The following is a 25825-nucleotide window of genomic DNA, read 5'->3' as shown; positions in this document are numbered from 1 at the left end:
CAGCTATCCACAAAGGTCCAATGTGGGCTGTAATTATTAATGCATTGAAGCAGAACTAATTTATACCACAAAAAAATTAGTTCAAATTTTTGCCACCAGGTGCAAATCTGGCTCTGCGAATGTAACAAGATGTATAGAATGTTTCTGTTTGTGATGGATTAGGAATGGGACGTTGGCAGAAAAGGTAAAACTAGTGAAAAGGCATTATGTTAGTTTTATTAGCAACCGCTGATTACACAATTTGTTCAGCATGAGCACCAGAGATGCTGGCAACATGCTGCGGCCATAAAATGACGTAATCAACAGTTGCTTGCAGCAGTTATGGTGGAATCTGAGCAATGTATTCCAGTATACTGGGTTCAGATCAGGTACTGGTTGAATGCGTCCCTGGAAAATGCGTTCTTTTAGATATCCCCAGATCCAAAAGCCTTATGGATTCAGATCAGGTGATCTTGCACACCATGCATCTGGAAAACCTCTGAAGTCAACACTTTTTGTGAAAGGCTGCATTAAGCAGATCTTTCATGGGCAAGTGACATTAGGTGTTGCCACATCTTGAATGGAAACAGTAATTTGCACACAGTTGCACTCTTTCAAAGCACGAATCACAAGTTGTAGAAGAGATCTTGCCAATGTGGAGATGTCATGGTACACCTGACAGGTCCTCTGGGTGTATCCTCTTCAAAGTACAGATCAAGAATAAGGGTGCTTGTGAATCCACACCACACAGTCACATATGGCAAGTAGAATGGCTCTTTGTGCACAACATCTGGTTTAACAATAGCCCAGATTTGAAAGTTCTGTGTATTCACTTTGGTCTGTAATGTAAAATGTGCCTCATCACTCCATAGAATACAGCTCAGTCAGATGTCAACAACTTTGATCTTTGCCAGAAACTGAAGACCAAATTTAGAAAGTTGCTGCACATCATGATGTTTCAGTTGCTGCATCATCTGGATCTTGTAAGGGTACCAGTGTAATATAGACTGCAAAACTTTCCAGACTGTTGACCGAGGATGGACAATTCTTGTGATACTGAATGAGCACTAGCACTATTCGGGGCATGTGCTGCATGGGCAGTAAGAGTAACAGCAACCTTGTCAATAACTTCCACTGGAATATGATGCTTTCCTCTTCCAGGTGCCACACCAAGCTCAGCATTGTTTTCAAATTTCATTATAATCTTCTTTAAAGCATTTAATGACACTGGGCTTCTTCTCAGACCTTTTAGTTGGCAATACTCAGTTGATACAGTACTGTAATTGCTGCGGTTTCATATAAAACAGGTTCAATAACAGTGCACGGTCTCTCTTCCAAATAACCATACTGTCCATTGTGTTATGGCTTGTCAAATGCCATTGTAGATGTCATACAGTCATACTATGTGCAGTGCCAGATTTGCACCTCATGGCTAAAATTTGAACTAATTTTTTTCCAGTGTAAATTGGTTCTGCATTAGCATATCTACCAAGTTTTAGTGCAAGACAATAATTATTTTCATTATAACCACTCAGTATAATCAGCCCATCAAGTAATTCCCCAAGTTCCTTTCTCACCAACAGCAAGCTGAGTGAAAATTCAAAGTAACGACTGTCTCAGACTAGGGTCTCTCATAGTCCGATACAACATAGTCCCTAATGATCCTGTTCTGGGTCTCTTGCTCCTTTATTTTCCTAGCTACATACAACCACCATAACTTTCAACTTTTTGCATATGATATCAGTATTATGACAATATATTTCAGCTATAGACAGCATTAATATACTGTCCTATGTTTTTATTGTGTTTATTCTCTGTTACGATTCACCTTATCACAGCCTGACATATTTCATTCATTTTTATATCACTCACAAAGTCTCAGCAGATCTTACAGTGTAACACAGTAACTATCAGGCACAATCGAACAATGGAAACTTCAGGTTGGAATACCAACAATATTAGGAAAAGGATCGATTGCTAGTCACTTTAAAGAGGACTCGCTGACTTGCAGACAGGCACAATGGAAAGATTGTTACACATTATAGCTTTCATCCAAAGCCCTCTTCAGCAAAGAAAACACGTGCACATTCACACAACATACCTGACAAACACATGACCACTACCTCCGGAGCTGCAATCGCAGTTAAGTACAAACAGTCAATATTTCCAAGTTACTGAGTTGTCACTTAAATAGAAAAGACAAATTGCACCTCCTAAGTGCACACCACTAGCTCTTTTGGAATTTTTTCCTGAATAAACTTCTCTCTTCATTACTAGCAACAGGGAGATTAAATTTATGTTCACAGTGCAACCATTAGCCAGTTGACAGTACTTACCTATGTTAACAAAATAACATCCCTATTTATTAAGATTAGCTCCATACTTAACTACTCAACGTATTTAAGGTGTGTTCCTTGCATTTTTTTTTATTTTTTATATTTTTGGCTTGGTGTATTGTAGGTAGAGTAGTAAAGTATGTGAATCTACGCATATCATGTAAAATTCAGTCCATTAGCTTTAATACTAAGACCACTTACACATTATGTTTCTAACAATTATGTTGGTGGAACAAAACCACCAACAGGAAATGCCAAATTCAACATGTAATTACCTGAAAGTTTCACAAATTGCTCCAGTGTCAAATAAATGCAATGTATGTAAGATTGTCATCACTTAATAATATTGCAGATTGTGTATGTCATAACTGTATTTATACATACAATCTGAGCTCCATGATGAGAAATGGGCCTTTCAATCTGTTTGTAACATCTCACCTTCGAAGTATCCAAATTCCGTTTACTTGTGGTCATACTGCTAGATTCTTCACGAACTTATTTGTTGTCTAGCCTGTAGGTGCGTGTAATGACCAAGTATTGAATATGCGAACTGCCTCTTTGTGCATTCGCCTATGGAGTTGAATTCTCGGCAAAGAAATAGCAAGCTTGTGGCTTGACAATACACAGTATTCATACAGACAAAATGTATCTGAACTACGTACTATTTTTTGTCTCTAAGGTAAGAACAACATAAGAACATACATAAAAATCATAAAACGCTCTGACAGCTCGAAATAATGCACCACCAATTTTAGCAACCCTCATGACTGACACTCAAAGGTAACTGACAACTCTGCCCTAACGATACTTATTTGCACGCGCATGGCACATCTCGACACTGCATTGCACTACACTGTGTAGTGGCCCCAGAATTTTACGGAAGTCTGGAGACACTTGTGTTCCAGCCTTTTCGAACACGCGTTATTTTAAAGCAGGGCGTAAGGATGAGTATGGGATACTGCACCCATTTATTGTTTGTGCAGGTGAAACTGGAAGGGAGATAATTTGTCGGTGCTGGCAAGTGTTCAGCGCGACCTGCCAAGAATGAGCAAATACGGCCCGGAAGCTCCGTGACCGACTGCAAAGAGTAATGTAGCATTGTATTGTTAAAAAACATATGGAGACACCCGAAAAAGTGACTGTTTATTAGACATTGAACTGCTGTTGAGAGTACATGGACTGGACGTGGATAGTCAACCTCGATAAAAGCTTATGTATTAATTGTGTTCAAAAATGTGTAATTAACTGATTTTGGGTGCCCGGTAATGTGTGGGATTACGTCATAAAGTTTAGTTGGCTTTTTTTATTATTATTATTAATTTTTTTTTTCCTTTTTTGTACAAAGTGGAAATAAATATGTTCTGGTGCATTGAATGATATTTCAAGAGTAGCGTATTTTTTAAATAAGAAGAGAGAGAGCACGACAGTGAAATTTCCCCTTCCTAGCAGTGAAACCTTCGGAGAAGCGTCCAGTGCTAGCAGAAGACATCGGCGCTGCAAGAAAGCAGAACCAGCATTCTTCAACAAGTAAGTCCACGAAAACGCTTAAGCTGTATAGAGAGAGCTTAACATTATATCGGGCCACCACAACTGCAAGACAATCTACACCTTGGCTACTAATCAGTAGAGAACCATCTAGGTAGCATGCCAGAAAGTGCACTTGTTGTCCAGATCCCATTGTACTTGTCAACGGCAGTTCTGAAATAGTTGGTGATGGTGTTGATGTTAGTGCTGGTGATGGTGCTGGCGGGTGTGGTGGTGGGCTATTGGGTAGTCAGTCATCACGTGGAACATATGCTGATTTTACTCTTTCTATGGAGACTGTAATAGGCTTGCCGTTCACCAATACCTTGAAGGTGCATTCCCCTATTGCAACACACTGTGTGCAGGCAGTGTACGGTGGTTGGTTGCAGCAAAGGTCTGACACCATCTGTGCACAGCACAGGTCCTGATGAACTTATGTAACAGGCATGCCATGCCTTGAAGCTAGGTGTGGGTGAAGTCAGGTGACACATTCCCCCAGTCGAAGTTGCTATGATTGATATCAGGTAACTGCAATGGTTGTGCTTCTACAAACTCTCCAGGTAGGCACAGGGATTTGCTGTAAACAAGTTCTACTGTTGAGATGTCTAAATTGGGTTTATTTGCCATCTGGAGGTCCAGTAATATCATTGGTAGGAGTGAGTGGTGCCAGCACAGTTACTGCCCAGTTGGTAACTGGTGGTCCTATGGTGCACTGTGCCACAGAACTCTGTTAGTTAGGACAACAGGTCCAACTGAAATTGGTGGACATAATCTGTCATTACGTACAGCAGCAACCAAACTGAAAAATCCAACTTGATGTGAAAGCAGATGCCAACATTTCTGCAGACGTGTTACACAATTCGGTTGCTTACAGCTAGGTGTAAAACAATCAGTCATAGTAAGGGTATATCATTATCCACTGGAAGAAGGTAGTGGACCCATGATGTTGACATGGACATGTGAAAATCGCGTTTTAGTTATCGGAAAATTCCCCAACTGGTGCATGTGCGTGACGGTCGATCTTGTTCCACTCATGGCAGTCTTTTTGTATTCTTGGTTGCACAAAATGGTAGGAGACTGCGCAAACTGTTGGCCTAACACCAGGATGACTTAAGTTGTGCAACTTGTTGTTGATGGGCTTGTGAAACACTACCAGCAATAAAGACCTTGGCTTTCCACTCAAGAGGTCACAGTATATTTTGGCTTTTGTATCAGACACATTGATTAACCTCAAATCTATGGCTGTCAACAGGTTGTTGAGATAGTTTTGAAGCTCTTCGTCAGATTTCTGTGCCTCGGAAAATCATATGAAATCTATAGTGCTTGAGCTGTTCAAAACACAAGAAGTGAGCAATTGTTGATCTGCTGAAATGAATATATAAATGGCTTATGCTCTGTAAAAATCATGAAATTCCCTGCTTCCAGATGTAAGTGAAAGTATTTGTTGCCTTATACATTGCGAGGAATTTCCGATCATAAGTGCTCCACTTCTGCCATGATGATGACAGCTTATGGGAGTAGAAGGCCAAAGGTTGGCATGTGCCCTGATGGAACTCTTGTAGAGTAGCCCCAATTGCTACTTGACTGAAGTCGACTGCCCGTGCAAGGGGTGCTTTCGCCGCTTCAAAGGCCACACTCATGGCATCAGTCCACTGAATTAGGGAATTGGTCTGACAAGTTCTGTGGTAAAAGGTTCTCGTAATGCTGCTGCTTGTGGCCAGTGTCGTAACTCGCAAACATTATATGAGCTTGTGATCTACAAAATGGCTTACAGCTTTCCAAGCTAAGGAAGTGAGCCCTTGGATGAAATTTGGTGCTCTAAACAATCAATCTGTGGTTATCCAAAAAAACACTTGGATGTGTTCAGTATCATGCCATATTTATTTAGCCATTCCAAGACCTCTTTCAGGTGTTGCTCATGTTGTTCTGACGAGAAGATGAGAATGTCATCTAAGTACATGAAATAGAAGGATAGTCCTTGTGGTACTGCATCCATAAACTGCTGCCATGTTTGTGCGGCATTTTGCGAGCCGAATGTTGTATACAGAATCTCAAAAAACCAAATGGGGTGATGATTGCAGTTTCTCGAATGTCTTCTTCCACTATGGATATCTGTGTATACACCTTAACACAATCTTATACAATAAAAATTGTCATGCCACATAATGTATAATAGTAATCATGCAGCAGAGGAACAGAATATCATTCTAGCACCAACTGGCCATTGAGGGCCAAGTAATCCCGGCATGGATTCCATGCACCATCTTTCTTTGGCACCAGGGAGAGGACCGTGGACTACTGAATGGGACTATAATCCCCTCTCTCTACATGGCATTAAATTCTACCTTTGCGATCACTAACCAATCTGTAGACAGACTTTGTGGCCAACGGGAAACTACAAGGCTGTCTGTGATCTTACTATGATTTACAGTATCATGACATCCCTCTTCCAGTGCTCCTGGGGGGTCATGTCAAGGCCAGGAACCACTGTAGAAGGCACATGTATTCCCCAACATCTGCCTGCACAACTTCGGCTGAGTGCACCACAGTGCAGTGACAGAAGCCAGAAGTCACCAGGCCAGTTACACTGACCACCAATTGCACATTTTCCATGTCCAGTAGCACATGGTATTACGCCAACAAATCAGCACCGAAGATGGGCTCAGAGACATCCATGATCATAAAATCCCTCATGAACAGACAGAGCAGCCCCACGTCTAATTCCATACACTGATTAGTACTGAAGAGTTGTTCATGGCGGACAGACGGAATAAGGTTGCTGGTCTATGATAACATATCAGTCTCTGGGTCAAGATACAAAAGTCTGATGTAGTATCCATTCAACATTTGTAGCCCAATTTCCAGTCACTAATGCTGGAAAGACATGTGGCAATCAGAGGTAGTGCTTATGTCCGATCATCACAGGCACTTTGGTACGTGCATGGCAATTTGCACTTGTGTGCCTGGTCCCAAAATCTTCAGTGATACCAGTGAACAGAGTGTAGTTCTTGTCTTATTATTCAACGAGGTAGTGGAGGAATGACTTCTAGACCTCCTGCAGTACTGGTTTCTGCTGTCGCTTCTGTCACATCAGGACAGCAATTCATTGATTCACTTGGTGAGGGCCTCGACCATAGCTGTTAGATTGTCCATTATCTGCTCATGTGAGCATGGTTTATGTTAGGCCATGAAACATCACAGCTGGAGCACCAGTCAGGGAAGAGAACATAGTCAATGGTACTGGATTATTTGACAGTCAACACACTGTAACATATAGTGACTGATGTACCAAAGGAATCTCCAACTGCTATGCTATTATGGCAAGCAGCTGCTCCACAACGTGCGCAGCACGTTATCAGGCTCAGTCTAAGTGTCCAACTTGCTGCACAAATGCTGTAACTATTGTGGAGACTTTTGGCCACCAATACCCTCTTGTTTTGACACTTGCTGGAGGCATTCCTCTTGTGAGGTGGAAACCAATCATATCAATTCTGAGTTAAGCTTTTCGTACTCGTCACCTCCAAGGGGTGTGGTGATCACATCTTCCATTCCAGCAGCGTAACTGTTCTCCCGCTGACTAACAACCAATGCAAATTAAGTGGAGCCTGGCATAATACCCACACAGAGGAATCTGGATTCCATTTGTGTGAACCATAGTGCCAGGTTGTTTTGCCAGAATGGGGGCAAATACATTGAAAGTCTTTAAACTGACCAAATTATCACCCCCAAGAAATCCATCATACCAGATCCAGCATAGTTGCACCTCTTGCATGCTAGATCATGTTGGAGTCACTACTGTGATCATACTGCTGGATTCGTCCTATAGGCCTAGCCTCTAGGTGCATGAAACGACTTACGCCATATGTGAACTGTCTCTTTATTGAGTTTGCCAAAGGAGTTGAATTCTCTGCATAGAAATAGAAAGTTCATGCCTAGACGATACACAGACTTCATATAGATAAAATGTATCTGAACTAAAAGCTATTTCTTGTTGGTAAGGTAAGAACACACATAAAAACCGTAAAAGTCTCTGAAGGAATAATTTACTATTGACATCAGTGCATCTGGTAACTCACAAAGATAGCCAATTGACATCTACGTCGAACGATATTTATATATTTGTGTGCACATGATATTACTTGACACAGTACTACACTACAAGAGAAACTGAAGCTAGGCTGCTCAACACAATTAGATTTGATACCACAGTAATATCTTGAAAATTTGTCTAGTATGTAATTAAAATTCAATCTAAAACTGAAGAGTTAGACCCATAATCTTAACATGTTGCACATCCAGTGAGAGTTCACAGATCTACAGAATACATTTACAATTGTCCCACGATAATTACAGAGTGACAATGTTCCATATATTTCTTGGACATCACACAGAAAAAGAAAACGGAGAATGGAGAAGGTAAAAAGGAGAATGTAGTTCGTGTGCTTCTGCAAAACACTATGTAGCATATGCCAAAAAGTACATAATCTCTCAGTCACTGAAGTTATCAAGTGTGGTGAATTTTCCAATGCAAAATTGCTTTTTATTTTATCTGCCATTGCAACCTTCTGAAAAGGTCTCTGATTCACTAATTTACCCATGATGAAAATTTTGTAGGGTCACACACTGAAGGACACTAATCAAGGACAATTCGAATGGGAATTTTCTAAGTCGTCTCTTGTGTAGGTAAGAATTCATGTGATGAAACATACTCCAACATTTGCCTTTTCTTTGAACAGATCAGATTTCCATGATTGTCCACAATTTAAAAAATAAAATAAAAAACAACTTAAACACACTATACTACACCATTTGTAATGATATACTCTTGACTAGTTAACAAAGCATTGAGTTACAATAGGTACTGCAACATGTGTAGGGCTAAAGCTCTTGGGTTTCCAGTCAGACTTCTTATCACCACCGCCACTACCTGGTGAAGTGTTCCCGATGTCCCTATATTTATACTAGTGAGGCAGCTGCATCTCCTGCCTGGGGGGGGGGGGTATTCTGTGGCTGGCATGTGAGAAGGGGACTGGGGACAAGGGGGAGGGGGAGAGATGGGGGAGGGGGGGGAGGGGGTCAGGACAGAGTGTGCACTCAAATCTTGAATCTTTGCAAGGGCATTCTTCACCCATCTCATGATGCAGACTCTGCTTGTCTCACTCTCTGTTATAGCTACTAACATGGGCTTTCATGCCTATTGGAAAGATTATTTTGGACTCTTTATTTCTATAGACTTCTTTACAATGAATGTTGATGCCAACATCAGCTAAACACAGCTCTGTGTCTCAAAATGCTGCAAGGCACACATCAGGTCTATATATCTGGGATAGAGCACAGCCCAAATTAAGAACACTCATTTGACTTTGGAAACACAAAGTTACTGTGACCAACAAATGGTTACTGGAGAAGTATTAAAAATGATACAAACAATGACACAAGAGAATCTTTTAAACAGGGACAAGAATTATCACCTGAATTCAGTGTAGAATACTTTGTCAGCAATTACACGCCCAGAGCACATCTGATAGTGGCCAGTATGCAAGATGACTCAAGACTGTCCAGACAGAGATTCAAGTGCAATTTCTGATCACCACTACTATGCTCCCCACTCACAAAAGAAGCAGACAGCTGGAAGGTGCGACCACCCCCTGGTACAAATATAGGGACATCTCAATAGTTCGGCAGCAGATGAGTATAGGTAAGTTACGTGTACGAAGAAATTATATACACCATAAGGATTTACTTTGCTCACAAAACAACATTAGAATCTGTAATTAGGGTTTAACCAGTTGCATTTATAGACTCATAAGTTTGTTCTTCTCATTGTGATTGTTATGAGAAATAATTTGTATTAAAATAATTATGTAGTAACTACTGCCACTCCCCAGACAATAGCAACAAACAAAAAGAAAAACTATTACTGACCATCAAAACTGAAAGTAAACAAAAGAAAAGGGGTTGCAGAATTAATTTCTCTATGTCTACAATAAAATCACCCAGAAGCAGCTTTAGAAAATATGACCCTTAATCACTATTGCGTTTGTAGATGAAAATGAAGAAAGATGTCAATAGTAATATGTATGTGGTTATTTTGCACACCATTCTACAAATTTACAACTAAAAATTAATCCAAACAAAATTAAAAGACCATCTAAAGAAATGCTTTCAGTTTGAATGATAAATGAAAAGCACTATATTGCTTATGTTCTACAGGACTAATTAACTGCATTAACTAGTTTTTTGGCTTAAAAGTCTTTAAAGTCTGATGAAGGCCTTGTACACTGAAAAACCAATTAATGCAATAAATTCAACCCACAGAACACAAGCAATATAGTGCTTTTCATTTATTATAATGTTGTTCTACTAAGAACCAACGGAAGAATCAGCTAACATGCTATCAGTTTTACAGGTAACTTTGCAATTAATCATCATGTTACAGAACAGTGTACGAGATTGGACAGTTTGGTTATAACTTCATACACATTTTGAGCCAAAGCCAAATGCCATATCCCTTTTCCGTTCAAGTTGTTGCTGTGGACAATTTTACTCCTTTTAAGATTCAATTATTTGTAAGAAATATTTATTGTGAAACTTTAATCACACTGTCTCTTCAATAAGGCTTCAGTCAGTACATTTACATTTTGTACACTCATACACAATGAAAATGTTTATTTCCAAAATTTGGATTACCCCATAAGGTATTTGCGAATGAAAGTAACCGAAGTATATGCCAACACACTATTTTCTCAATTTCGATATTACTAATGACATGAAGAGCAAACCCTGCATTACTTTTTTTATGGAGTGCCAGACAGACTGATACAGAAACAGAGAGAGATAATGTAACTGAATAGATAAAAAATCTACTCACCAAGCAGCAATAGAACATGCACATAAAAAAAGGTTATCATTATGCAATGTTTCAGAGCCTGTGGTTTCTTCTTCTGGCAGGTTTATTGGGGAAGGAAGAAGGGTGAAGGGTGAAGGAAAAGAACTTGAGAGGTCTAGAAAACAGGGTAGATTTTGGAAAAGTCATTCAGAACCACGTGTCGGAGGTGTTGACAGGTTGAGAAGGAAAGACCTTTCTTATGTACGTGTTCTGCTGTCACTTGGTGAGTAGATTTTTTATCTATTCAGTTACATTACATTGTCAAAAATTGATCGTTTTCATTGGGGGGGGGGGGGAGGGAGGGAGGGAGGGAGGGAGAGAGAGAGAGAGAGAGAGAGAGAGAGAGAGATACGGAAAAGTGAAATTGTAGTAATATTGTAATACATTCTCCTGCATTCCATGTTGTCCCTGACGACATAAAATGGTTTGCCCTTCAACACAATTAATTACTACACATTACCATGATCACATTTTATACAAGAATGATTCAGAAAACCAATAACCAAATAACTAATAGCTCTCAGTTCCTGAAGAAGAATAAACTGATCCAGGATTGAGTTATTTCCATTGTAATGACTCCTTTACAGACAGCAATGGACCTGATTTTAAATGAAAGAAAATATTCATGGATAAGATACAACAAATGTAAACAATGAAACATAAATCCATCATTTGTAGTATCCCACAGGGAACCAGGAAGTGAAGCAGTTGTCAATATGGAAGTTTCTTTGAAACCACAATGATTTACAGGGCATTATCCTGTTAGACCTAATGTCTCACTTTTTACTAGGACAGATAGAGGCTCATTCAGATATATATTGGGATAACTACACAAAAACTATACACTAATAATAGTGTACAAACTCACATTAATATCTGGAATTTTCACCACACAACTAAATTGTTAGTCCCAAAATATGGAGGATCTAGCACTCCTACTAATATGAGTACCATACTGCCATAGAATACACACATTTCCAGCAACACAATGACAGAAGTCAATATGATTTCTAACAATGCTAAAACACTGCCTTGACTGTCAAGTTTCATATTGGACAGGAAAAGGGCTATACACATTAACCATGTCACATTATAAATTCAATCTACAATGTAATCAAATCACGTGGTATTTCAAGAGTACACTCTTCTACATCATATCCTACAGAACTAGGCACTTCATTCACATTGTGCTTACGCTGTTCCTTGACACAAAAAAAAAACATATATGATACAAAGCATATTTAATGTGCCAAATCTACAAAGCACTAGTCGAACTTTAATGAAGTACTGTCTGCCAGGGGAATTGATTGAAGATGCATGAAACTAAATCTACAATCTAATACAACATTTACCAGATCCATGCAGAGGAATATAATTTGCCTGATAGTCTCACCTATAAAGTTACCAAGTCCTGATCCATCTAAAGAGCCAGCATTAGTAACAATTGCACATGTGTTGAAATGCTTGCCTGGTTTTCCTAAAAGAGGTTCATCTGGAAACTGCTTACTAAGACCAAGTGTTGAAAAGGGTTCATCATTCTCTGAAAGAGTTCGGATTTTTACTTTGTTCTGCAGCTCACAAACTAATTCGTGAACACTTTTGCCTTGGTATGACCCTCTTGGGCCAGCATATTGAACATTGTAAGGGTTATTACCATCTCCACGAGCTTTAAAAACGCTACTCTCTTCCAACAAAACTCGACGCAGTTGAACTACGAGTTGACTTTTATATGTGGCAACCCTTGCTGAGAGTTTGTCATTTACCAACGGTAAGTCTGACGAAGCAAGGCATTCTGAAGAGTCACCGCTGCACCTCGGTCCTTGGCTCTCTACGTCTGTGTCCATACCTCGGAGTTTAGGAAACCGTGGTTGACTGTATTTTTTAATGACTGTAGTCGACGTTTTATTTGATCTGCTTCTTAAGTGATGTCTTGGAGAACTCTTATTTGTTACATAATTTTTGACAGTTTGATTCTCTCTGTTAGAGCTGACTCCCATTGAAATAGTTTCTGACGAACCGTGATAATAAAAATAGATCTGACCATTACTGCTATAAATGTTGTGATTATTGTTAATAATACCAGCTAACTGATTATGCTGTCTTTCCACATATTGCCAGTATTGTGACCACAATAAATAAATATAGCCACACATTCCTATAAAAACCAAATTTATAAATATCCACACAGATACAGCAATCGCTCTCATACTGCGAATTTGACGAGTACTAGTCTTTCTTAAAATTATATACACATTTTATATTCAACAGCAGTGCGGTACTGTGGCGTAAACTTGCCGCACAGCTTTAATTAAAAAGAACCTAAAGCAAATAAATTTGTTATAAAAATGACACAGCCTAAATACTGAGGAAGACAAAACAACAATGCCTATTACATGTGATTCTAATGCCAACAACGATATTAACAAAACACTACATCCCATTAGCAGACAAATTCAATTTTTGACAGCACATGAATGTTACGATCTTTGGCCTCAAAGACATTCCACTAACATAACAAAAAACCATCAAACTCGGAAGTCTTGTATACGAGGAGCTTGTAAGATCGTGGCTTGTATATCATAACGCATTCCAGTAAAATCCGGCAAACAAGACTATAAAAATGAATTTCTTAGAATTATAAATCTTGATTCACGTATCTTTCCAAACTTTGTTAATTTTGTTGTCGATTTATGGCGAGAAACTTCTATTTTGTTCATGTATAGGCAGGCAGTTTTCGGATATAATAGTTGTGCATAGATTGCAACTACAATATGAATATATAAATTCAACAAGTATCCCGAAGTGAACCTTGTCGCTTTTCTTAAACGTAGCAACCCTGATGCAGACTTTGAATGAATACGAACAGACGCATAAAGAAAAGCGCTGCGCGACGCGCTTTCGTGACAAGTTTGTTTAAAGTTCGCTGCACTGATTCAAATTACAGATTGGTAATTTTTTATGTTTGCCATAATATTTTAGCAGTACAAATTATGAAAAATGCGACATGAAGAAATTTTTTAAGCAGCATTCGATCGCATTTGTTACCGATCTATACAATACTGTCTGAATAAGAAAATTATCGGCAGTTCACTGTTGATATCATTAAAGATGCATCTGTGACTAATGTAATAAAAGTTCCACTAATAGCCTATAGCCAATGTATTTAAGACAAGTAGCAGATCCGTATACAAACCGAACACAACCACGAGCACAGTGTTTCATTACGTATCTACTTTCGATAGGCTTCTAGAATAGCACGATATTGTACATTCCCGATTTTGTGGTATGCAAAGTTTTGTGTTTTCTCGTCTTAGTGATACTACTTTGTACGACAGTTAAGGTCTGTCCACAAGGAACTATTTGCCTGATTATGACACAAATCGCCGCAAATCTGCTGCTTCGTCATGTGTCGGTGTAGTAAAGAATTTCAGCAGTCAGTGTCCTGCGTAGCTGGGTCACTTGCCTTACCAGCGACTCAACTGGCGACGGCAAAGACGATTTATAGGGTCCTGCAACGTGGACGACTCGATAACGTCGTGGAGAGGAAGCACCCGAACGTCAACTGGCGAGTAGTGTGGAGGACAATTCACCATGTAACACTGGACACTGAAGTCACGGCGATGTGGTATATCACTGTCAACGGTAAGCCGGTGACCAGATCAAGGCTACATGCGATCCACATGGTAGACTCACCCACGTGCACGAGCTGTGGAGTTCAAGACAACGATGAACACCGTCTTAGCTGTGGCGAGTCCACGGCAGTGTGGCACTTAGTGAGGCGAATGTCAGCATACTTCCTTCGGGTAACGCCGAATCATATCGACCCCAAGACTATCTTATTTGCACGCACTAAAAATAATGCCATGACATGGCTTCGTGGACATGCAGTGCATTATTTGTTTCAAGACGGCACTAAGGACACTTTAGACTTTTGGAACTATTTGCAGGAACGACATTGCAAGGTCCTCCGTAACCCAAAGAATCGACAAAATTTTTCCAATTTTTTGTGGAGTGCGTTCCACGACCCTCCACGTAGCTGGAACATCACGGGTAAGAGAAGCTAAAATTACAATACGATGATAGAACACTACACGGTACAACGTGGGATCTACTTTCATCGTTACGAGAAATCCTACCTGGATGATACAGCAGATGGAGAGTTTCGTTGTGAACCCTCACACTCTGTAGCAGTATTTGCCCCATTTCCTCTTTTTGTCTTCGGTGCGAAAAGGTCTTCGCAGTTTTTTGTTTTCCCATCCGGTGCAAGATGTAGCACTGGTTAATGGTGGTATGGATGCCACCCTTCAGTTTTGTTTCATGGTTTCCTTCGCCCCGCACTTTGCTCTCTTTCTTTATGCCTTTTTCTACAACTATTAGCATGGTTTTAGTTATGTGCGTCCCCAACTCGACGCAACGAGTGCACTTACTACTTTTCAGTTCCTTACTGTAAAAAAATTAAAAAAATGAAAAAAGAAAAAATTTAAACAATTAAAAATAAATAAAATAAAAAACACAAAAAAATAAAAATTATAAAAAGTAAAAAAAGAAAAAAGGTGGTAACGCGCTCGCCTCCGATGCAAACTGGACCGGGTTCGATTCCCGGGCCGGGCTGGAGATTTTCTCCGCTCGGGTACTGAGTGTTCAGTTGTTGTCCTCATCAGATCATCATGATCACCGGCGCGCAAGTCGTCTAATGTGGCGTCGAATGAAATAAGACCTGCTCTTGGCGGCCGAACTTCCCCGAATAGAGGCCTCCCGGCTAACGATGCCATACGCTCATTTCCTTTTCATTAGGAAATGGTAAACAGCTCACTACATCTGTAGATTTTAATTTACGTTTTCCTGTTTGCTGTTGGGTCAACTGCTCTTCTCTATCAAAGAATTTTAAGTAGCTGTGAAAAGCCGATAGCTGCAATGCTTGCTCTTATTTTTCCACAAACGTGATTGGCTCACATGTTTTTCAATAAATTCAGAATGAAGTCTTTACAGCAAAGATGCATATCAGTCATTTTAGAATTTCATGTGCTCGCAGAGCCGAGAAAACAGATTGAACACACAACTGACTCAAACACGTTTCGCGCCACATTTGCATGGATTTCCAGTCCATATGTAACAATTTGTCTGCGCAGATGTTACTGGTGTCCTTACATTTGAGCTGTTGTGCTCTACTTCGACTCCAATTTCCACATTTGTACACTTCTTACATCTGCGCAATTTCTACTCCACGTGATTTGAGTTGTCTGGGCAGATGTGCGTACGCAGATGGTAGCAAGTTGGCCGTGTTAACTTGTATTTGAAATTACGTGATAATAGGCCCTGACTGGCCGATGGACGCTTCTTATTTAAGTCAACTTTGCTAGGCAGTGCACTCTTCCGTGTCACATCAGCAGTCGGCGTTAACGCTATGAAAGAGCGTGCTGCCTAGCATAGTTGATAATGGAATTTATATTACGAAATGACAACCTAACAAACTCGTGGTTTTATTTGACGTTAATGATTTTATATTCGCCTAGTACAAAGCTGTAGTTGCTTTTGAGAACCTGATGATGGTCTGTCGACCGAAACTGGCTGTTAAATAAAGAATTTTATCAGCAGCTCGAAACGGTAATCGTGACGTTTTTCCAATATCTATGAGCTGTGGAGTATCACCTCCTGAAAAGACACAAAAGTACTTCACGGCCTTCCAGGGAAATGTGATAGCACCTCAGTTGTTACAGTTATATTGTTTGTTTGGCGTGTAAAATTTACTGATTTTGCCCTAATATGTGTCTTTGTCTGTCAGGAGTATAATCGAACAAGAGGGCACCAATATCTATCAAATTTTCACAAAAAGTTGCGCACTTCAGTAAACATAGAAAGATTAGTGGGTCACACCCGGAGTCAAATTGTATAAAAATCTTGGAGAAACAGTGAGTGAGGATATGAAATTTAACGATCAAATAGGTTCAATTTTGAATTTAAAAAAAGTAGTAACCTTCCGTTCCTTGGTCGGATAAGGTGAAATTTCAGCTTATCTACGAAGGGGTTGTTTGTAAAACGTTTCTAGGACCTACATTGCAAAACTTCCGGGGTGTATGAGATCCTTATCAGGTTAGGCAAACAGGGAATTAGAGAGCTACCGAAGAAGGGCAGGACGACAGGTCAAAGGTTTGTGTGACTCACGGCAGGGTGTTGCGGAAATGCTGAAAGGCCGAACGAGGCCATACAGGAAAATAGACGCCTAATGTCCAGTAAGAAACTGCATAGCAAATTCCATGAATCAGTTTTAAGACAGAAATCAAAGAATCTCCGTCAACTATCTACATTCGATTGCACTACTGTTAAGATAAGGCTTAGACAACAGAAAATAATGTTGTGAGTAACATCACAATACGACTTATAGGAAACAAATTATTGCTCAAATGCAAAAAATCACATCCTTCTCTGATGCGTAAATCTCGTAAATGTGAGAGTTTGTTATCAGGATCTTATCAAATTATCTCTATAATAAAACACTATGAATTGTTAAGAGTGAAGACACGAGTAGGTGGAAGATTTCCTCGGCAGGGAATGAACTGAACATTTCTGTCCTTGGCCTGTGAATATTCTTTATTTTCACTAACAGTGAAGCACAAAAATCTTGGTTTCTTGCCTTATTTTCATTCTTCTGTTCCCTGTACGTTCATATTTTGAGGTAAATCTGGGCAGTTGCAAGGAATATTCGTTGCACGGAAACAGAATATCAGCGCTATATGCAGTGTCAATTTGCCAGTTTCGTGTAGGTCGCTTTTTAAATAACTCGGAACTTGATTATTGGTATCCCAGAACCTATCCTCCCGTATGGAACATATTCCAAATTAACTGCGAAATTCACACAGGAAGGTGCATTTTCAATAGGCTTTCAACATAAATGTAAAATTTCAGGTATAAACTTGAAAGTTTCAATTCTAAGTGGACGGGCGACTTTTAGCCAAATTCCCTTTATAATACAGGCGGCCAGAAACAGTCCGAACAGCTTGTAAGGATGTTGCAGGGTAGGCTGTGCTGAGAAACAATTTTTAAGCAAAAAATTCGTTATGTTGCCCCGTTTGCCGATTAGGTCGTCGCGTTCATTCAAGTCGGCCGCCAGATACAATTAGTGTAAGTTGTTCTCATAGTGTAGATGATAGCGAACGAGACTGCTCAGCCTTTGACCAGGGTTCGAACCTTATTACCATCCCACGTCCAATCTTCGTATCGATCTCTTGTTCGATTTTATGTAACCGAACTAAGAACACATTTGGCGAAACCGTCTGGGGCGGGGCGCTAGAATTTGCAACGGCCAGAGCGTTAATGCAGTTTTTACACAACATGAGAAGTATCTTCTCTCTCGTGTAGTTTCCACTCCACTTTAGTTTCCATTTCGTCAACATCTGCTAGTTTTTATTTTTTATTTTTTATTTTTTTATACTTAACGGGTTTCAGGATGAAACAGATAGCGGAAGGTGGGGCAAAGCGCCCAGAGAGGGAAATGTGGTCATTGCATATTGTTTGCCCCGAGCAGCGCTGTTGCCAACTGAAAAGTGGTCAGTCCTAATACGAACCACCACTTTTCTCAGCGAGTTTGACAGAGAAAGTAAAAATTTCAATGATTTTCAAACGTCTGGTTTTGGGTGAGTCATTTGTACTGTTCTTGTTACCTCACTTAAACGTAGAACAGAACTTTTTTACAATAGCCATGTTTAGACAACGACATTTTTCGGTTTGATAGTTTCATCTGTGAACCTCTAAAGCCGACATGGCGTCCGATACAGAAAAGTGGCCACACTATTCCTCGGAAAAGTGGCCAAGGAATTAGTTACAACCGTGTATTGCACATAACTCCACAGATGAGATTGACGTTTAAACTATTTTACACACAAAGCTTTGATCCGTCATTCTACCCCTTTATGACGATTTTGAATTAGCTAATTATATTACATGAAAACCGTCTCTCTTCTTCTATATATGTACTTTAATACAAAAAAACCAATTGAAAACGTTCTGCTGTCGCAGCTTGATATCGTTGCAGATACTAAGGCATTAACGTATCTAAAAAAAAAATAATTCCGGAAATCAGAAAAACAAGCAAGGGATCTCTCGTTGCGATGGGACCGGCTAGCACCTTTTGTAGGGTATAGCGATCAGTAAGTAAGCCTTCAGAAAATATTTATAGTTTGTAATAAGCCAACATTATTTTCTTTTTCGCTTAAAAATATGTTAAAAATATTTGGTGTGATACCTTATAATACGTAGACTCAAAATGTGTGAATGAAAAGCTTCTATCAATAAGCACGGTTTGGTAAAAATTCAGTTTCCCTTAGAGTGGTGACTTGACCCACCTTCCCCTACTCCCACTGAAAAGGACAAGAAATGTACTTGATCTTATCCTTGGTTGGAAACGAAAAGTTTTAATATGTAATGGGGTACACTTTATTATATGCAACTTACATTCCTCCGAGTTCCAGAATACAGCTGCAGATGTCAATTTTAGGAAAGTATGTCATATATTCGCACGCCACGCCAGACGAATCCATTACCCTAGAGTCTTTCTGGTCGTGATCATGCAGTTAGTTGTATGGTATGAACACCCACAAACAAGGACATTTACTTTCGTCCAGTGAGGTCAAAGTACAGGGTGTTTCAAAAATAATATACATATTTCGAATGCATATATTTATTAAACTTTAAGACATACGAATATGAAACTTTACACACATATTTATGAACCTCTCAAGTTCAGATTACAGATGTTCAATATGTCCTCCATCAGCGACACGAACAATATCACATCAATACTCAAATTCCTCCCATACTCAGACAACCATGTCCTTCGTCACTGATGTCATGGCAGTACGGATCTGATTCTTCAACTCTTCCAGCTTCTGTGGGAATGGTGGTACATAAACGTTGTCTATTACGAAACCCCACAGGAAGAAGTTAGAGGGTATCAAATACAGTGACTGTGGAGCCCAGCTGAGGCATGCTAAGTCACCAGCGCCTTGACGACCAATCCAACGGTTCGGTAGAGTTTCATTCAGGTATTCACACACTTGGCGACTCTAGTGAAGTGGTACCCCATCTTGTTGAAAAATTAATAAATGGGAGGAACTGATACTCAAATTCCTCCCATACTCAGACAACCATGTCCTTCGTCACTGATGTCATGGCAGTACGGAGCTGATTCTTCAACTCTTCCAGCTTCTGTGGGAATGGTGGTACATAAACGTTGTCTATTACGAAACCCCACAGGAAGAAGTTAGAGGGTATCAAATACAGTGACTGTGGAGCCCAGCTGAGGCATGCTAAGTCACCAGCTCCTTGACGACCAATCCAACGGTTCGGTAGAGTTTCATTCAGATATTCACACACTTGGCGACTCTAGTGAAGTGGTACCCCATCTTGTTGAAAAATTAAGTTGTCTTCGGGCAGTCTCGGAAACAACCAGTTTTGTAACATAGCGAGATACTGCTGACCATTAACCTTGCTTCCATCAAAGAAGAATGGGTCGTAAACAGATGATCGGGCTATCGCACAAAACACATTGACTTTGGGCGAATCTCGTACATGTTCAATGGCTGCATGTAGGTTCTGTAGGCCCCAAATTCGAATATTGTGTTTGTTAACCTGACCACTAACATGGAAAGCCGCTTCATCACGATGCATTGTGCGAAGGTGTTATCATTGTCAATAGCATCAAGAATCTCGTTACAAAATGCCACACGTTTGCGTTTGTCATCAGGGTGCGGAGCTTGTAACAGCTGTAACTTGTACGGCTTCGTAACCAACCAACATATCAAAACACGCCAAATTGTTGTTGTAGGCAGTTGTAACTCCCGACTTGCACGAGTTGATTTTGAAGGACTACGCTGGAAAGCAGTTTGAATTCGTGCAACATTTTCTTCAGGAATACGAGGGCGGCCAGGACTCTTTCCTTTACATACACATCCTTTATCTAGAAACTGTCGCTACCATCTGTGAATGTTCCATCCATTCAGAGGATCAATTTGGTACCTCAACCTGAAACATCTTTGCACTGTAATCACGGAATTGCACTTCGCAAACTCGAGAACACAAAGCGATTTCTGCTGCGGAGTAGCCATTTTAAACATATGACGGTTAGCAAGCAAAACGGAAGACAACTGACATCTAGCGGCTATTAACATAAACTAGACTATGTATTCGTTTTTCCAATAGCCGAGCCGAGGCGCAGCGATCGATGGTTTGGACAAAATGATACTTTGAAATACGTATATTCTTTCTGAAACACCCTGTAGACTGGAACATTACGAGGGCAAGAAGGAAGAAATAGTTAAGATTAATGAACTAATTCTAAAAGCTGTAGTTCAGGAAATTCCGTCCCACTGATACGATCCTCGAAAGGAAACAGCTTGGCCAGGCGTCAGTATCCATCAACAAGGAGAGACCGGAACCACTAGAAGCGGTATCTGATGTTCTGCAAACTGTTAGCGTGATAACAGTGGCGCTGGGTGTACAGTATTACACAGTTATCCGTTACTTGCAGGAACTCGCGTAAACCGAGCAAACCCAAAACCACTCCATCCGATAGCGATAACTTTATAACCGATGCTGCATTGAAAGCTGGAGTGTACAGCGTCCTTTCCCAAGAAAAAAAAGTGTGAAGCTACGTCTCTTACACTGTGACACTGAGCTGTTTCCATCATTTTTATAGTCCCGTAGCTCAGTCGGTAAAAACGGAACCATTATAGGATCACTTTGTTTCCCATCTGTCTGTTTACCTGTCCTGACTGTTAAGACTCTTTTTCCTCAGGAAAGGGTACAGGAATCAAGTTGAAATTTGCGTCACATGCTAACGTGTACGATCCCTTGACGGCGAAAAAGGTTTAAGCCATTAAGCCAATACAATCAAAGGGTAGGCCCTTTATGTCGCACAGTTTGACACTCGCAAGCTCACTCATCAAAACATATAGGGTACTTTCCATTGACCTAAGATCACGAAATTTGACACGGAGCAAGGTTTCACAGTACAAGCAAAGGAAAAAATTCGAAAATTGTTAATCTGTACTTATTCCACAAAATAATTGTTTTTTTGTTGCCATTTGTTGTCTGTCTTTCTGTCTGTCTGTCTGTCTGTTAACACCCCTTTTCTCAATAAGATATCGAGGTTTTGTGAAGTGAATCTGAGCTGTTTAGTATACCCGCAAGGTGCCGCAAATCCGATGCTCGGTGAACTTCCAGCAAGGCACACTAAAACAGACATTTTAATGAAGGGAGTCATTAAAATACGAAAGGAAGCTCACGGTGACTATTACAATATGGTTTATTGTCACATTGTAAAAAGCCAAATAAAGTGATTTCTCCGCTGAATCAAGTAATAAACACTTAATAAGTGGACAAGGGACTGTAAATATGAAGTACAGCCATGGCACAGCTGTGTGGGTCCATAGCAGACTGGAATTAAACAATGTCGCGAATAAGGCCAGTGATCGCAAAAAAAAAGGTTAGTGATCTGATGAAAAGGTCCCAGAAAAGCATGAACAAACACCAATATTTTTACCAAAGCGCATGAAGGGTGCAACCAGATGGCTGTGAAAATTAGATCTGTGAAGAGAAGCCTGACGCAAGTCAGAAACTTAGCGTTTCCCTTGTTTCGGTGGCTGTAGCAATGGTGCATGTTTACCACTCTTAGGCCGTGCGAGTGACGAAGACAGCTACTGTGGTGGCTAGAAATTCTGTCAGCTTGGCCTCTGTAACTTGCTCGAAGTCAGATACATTTCTCTCCGCAGCATCCTGCAACGATCTGGAACACGTTTGTCCTCAACGGTGTCCCTAAGCAAAGTCTGTTCTGACTTTAATTTCTGGAACTTAGCTGGTTCTGCTAGTGCAAGTATCTCGCCAGTCAACTGCATCAGTCCTTGCAGATTCCGATCGCTGATAATTTTATAAACAAATTTAAAAATTTTCTTCTCTTCTTTAACCAATAAAGTATGGTACATTATCATTACATGATAGATTCCCATTCAATACCAACCAAAAGTTCTGCACATCTGCGCGTGGGAGAACTAGCCTCTTCTACTGAAATAATTACTGTGAGCCGATCAGAAAATTGCCTACTAGAATTTGAACAACCATTCCAGCAACACCAGGCCTCAATGGCTGTTCCCATGCTATAACGGCTTTTGAGTCCTCGGTCTTCTGACTGGTTTGACCCGCCAGGGTAGCCGAGAGCGCTAACGCGCTGTTTGGGTAGACGCTCCGGCTCCGGATCGAATCCACCCGGCGGATTAACGACGAGGGCCAGAGTGCCAGCCAGCCTGGATGTGGTTTTTACGCGGTTTTCCACATCCCACTAGATGAATACCGGGCTGGTCCCGACGTTTCGCCTCAGTTACACGTGTCACAGACATTTGAAACACGTCCGCACTATTTCACGATTTACACTCGACGCAGACAGTTGGGGTACACTGATTCCGTCCTGGGGGGGTACGGGATGGCCTAAAACTAACATTGCCAAATCCGTTGTAACCACGCCGACCCTGCGATCGCTGTGGGACTATGGTCATCTGACTGGTTTGGTGTGGCTCACCAAGAATTCCTCTTCTGTGCCAAACCCTTCAGCTCAAACTAGCACTAGCAATCTAAGTCCTCAATTATTTTCTGGATGTATCACAATCTCTGTCTTCCTCTACAGTTTTTGCCCTCTATAGCTCCCACTAGCACCCTAGAGGTTATTCCATGATGTCTTAATACATGTCCTATCATCCTGCCCCTTCTTCTTGTCAGTGTTTTCCATATATTCCTTTTCCCTCTGATTCTGTGGAGATCCTCCTCATTGCTTACCTTATCAGTCCACCTAATTCTGAACATTCTTCTGTAGCACCACATCTCAAATGCTTCGATTCTGTTCTGTTCCGGTTTTCTCACAGTCCATGTCCCACTGCCATTCGATACTTTTCTACAATCGTACAATCTCAGAAATTTCTTCCTCAAATAAAAATCTATGTTTGATATTAGTAGTCTTCTCTTGCTCAGAAATGCCATTTTCTCCAGCTCTAGTCTGCTTTTTATATCCGCCTTGCTCCATCCGTCATGGGTTATTTTGCTGCGTAGTTAGCAGAAGTCCTCAACTTCGCCTGAATTGTGATCACCAATCCTGATGTTAAGTTTCTCACTGTTCTCATTTCTGCTAGTCCTCATTACTTTCTTCGATTTACTGTCAGTCCATATTCTGTACTCATTAGACTGTTCATTCCATTCAACAGATCCTGTAATTATTCAATTTTACGCAGGGAAGCAATGTCATCAACGAATCTTATCACTGATATCCTTTCACCTTGAATTTTAATCACATTTTTGAAGCTTTATTTTATTTCCGTTACAGCTTCTTCAACGTACAGATTAAACAGCTGGGGCAAAGGATTACACCCCTGTCGCACACTCTTTTTGGCTCTGAGCACTATGCGACTTAACTTCTGAGGTTATCAGTCGCCTAGAACTTAGAACTAATTAAACCTAACTAACCTTAGGACATCACACACATCCATGCCCGAGGCAGGATTCGAACCTGCGACCGTAGCGGTCGCTCGGTTCCGGACTGTAACGCCTAGAACCGCACGACCACTTCGGCCGACACACACTCTTTTTAATCCGTGCACTTCGTTCTTGGTATTCCATTCTCACTGTTCCTTCTTGCTTCTTCTGTATATTGTATATTACTCGTCTTTCCCTATAGCTTACCCCTATTTTTTCTTGCAATTTCGAACATCTTGCACCATTTTACACTGTCGAATGCTTTTTACAGATCGACAAGTCCTATGGACGTGTCTTGACTTATCTTTAGTCTTGCTCCATTATCAACAGCAACATCAGAACGGATCTCTGGTGTCTTTACCTTTCCTAAAACCAAACTGATCGTCATATAAGAGATCCTCAATTTTCTTTTCAATTCATCTGTACATTATTTTTGTCAACAACTTGGATGAATGAGGTGTTAAGCTGATTGTGTGATAGTGGCTCTTTCAGTCTTCGAAATTTTGTGGATGATGTTTTTCCGAAAGTTTGATGGCATAGCGCCAGTCTCATACATTCCACACACCAATGTGACTAATCGTTTTGTTACCCCTTCCCCAAATGATTTTAGAAATGTTATCTGCCCCTTCTGCCTTATTTCTTTCTTTCAAAGCTCTTCTAAACTCTGATCGTAATACTGGATCTCCTATCACTTTCCCGTCGACCCCTGTTTCTTCTTCTACCACGTCTTCAGGTAAGTCCTTCCCTTCATACTGGTCCTCAATGTACTCTTTCCACCTACCCGTTCCTTGTTCTGCATTCAACAGTGGAATTCCCATTGCACTCTTAATGTTATCGATCTTGCTTGTAATTTCACCGAAGGTTGTTTTGTCTTTTCTACATGCTGAATCTGTCCCTCCGACAATTATTTCTTTTTCGATTTATTCACATTTTTCATGTAACCACTTCGCCTTAACTTCCCCTCACTTCCTATTCATTTCGTTCCTAAGTGACTTGTATTTCTATATTCCTGAATTTCTCCCAACATTTTTTGTGTTTCCTTCTTTCGCCAATCTTGTTACTCATGGTTTCTTTGCAGTTATCTCACTGGTACCTATCTTTTCTCTCCAACATGTCCATTCCTCTTCAATTGAACTGCGAACTGAGCTGTTCATTATCGCAGTCAGCTCACAGAACTTCAAGCGTTATCTCTTCATTTCTTAGTACTTCCGTATCCCACTTCTTGGTGCCCTGATTCTTCCTGACTAGTCTATTGAACTTCATCATTACGAAATCGTGATCTGAGTCTATATCTACTCCGGGGTACGCCTTACAATCCATTATCTGATTTCGGAATCTCTGTCTGAGCATGATGTAATCTAACTGAAATCTCCCCGTATCTCCCGGCCTTTTTCAAGTATACCTCCTCCTCTTGTGATTCTTGAACAGAGTATCATCTGAAATTTATTGCAGAACTCGATTAATCTTTCTCCACTCTCATTCCTACTGCAAAGTCCATATTCTCCCGTAACCCCTCCTTCTACTCCTACCCCTACAACTGCATTCCAGTCACCCATGACTATTAGAGTTTTATCCCTTATTTCACACT

At 40.4% G+C, this 25825-nt stretch overlaps 1 protein-coding gene across 1 annotated transcript in view; it reads right to left on the bottom strand.

Moving 5' to 3' along the window:
* The window catches only part of LOC124776740 (beta-galactoside alpha-2,6-sialyltransferase 2), a 77711-nt gene extending 64526 nt beyond the window's left edge, over positions 1–13185 (bottom strand). Inside the window, exon 1 of the mRNA XM_047251863.1 lies at positions 12122–13185. Within this exon, the coding sequence (XP_047107819.1) occupies positions 12122–12935 (814 nt within the window). The 5' untranslated portion in view covers positions 12936–13185. The remainder of the gene's footprint in view (positions 1–12121) is intronic.
* Positions 13186–25825: the final 12640 nt, after the last annotated feature.

Source organism: Schistocerca piceifrons, chromosome 2 (genome assembly GCF_021461385.2).
Source record: "Schistocerca piceifrons isolate TAMUIC-IGC-003096 chromosome 2, iqSchPice1.1, whole genome shotgun sequence".
Taxonomy (NCBI): Eukaryota; Metazoa; Arthropoda; class Insecta; order Orthoptera; family Acrididae; genus Schistocerca; species Schistocerca piceifrons.
Note: the sequence above shows the minus strand (reverse complement) of the source record. Positions and strands in the feature narration are given on the sequence as shown.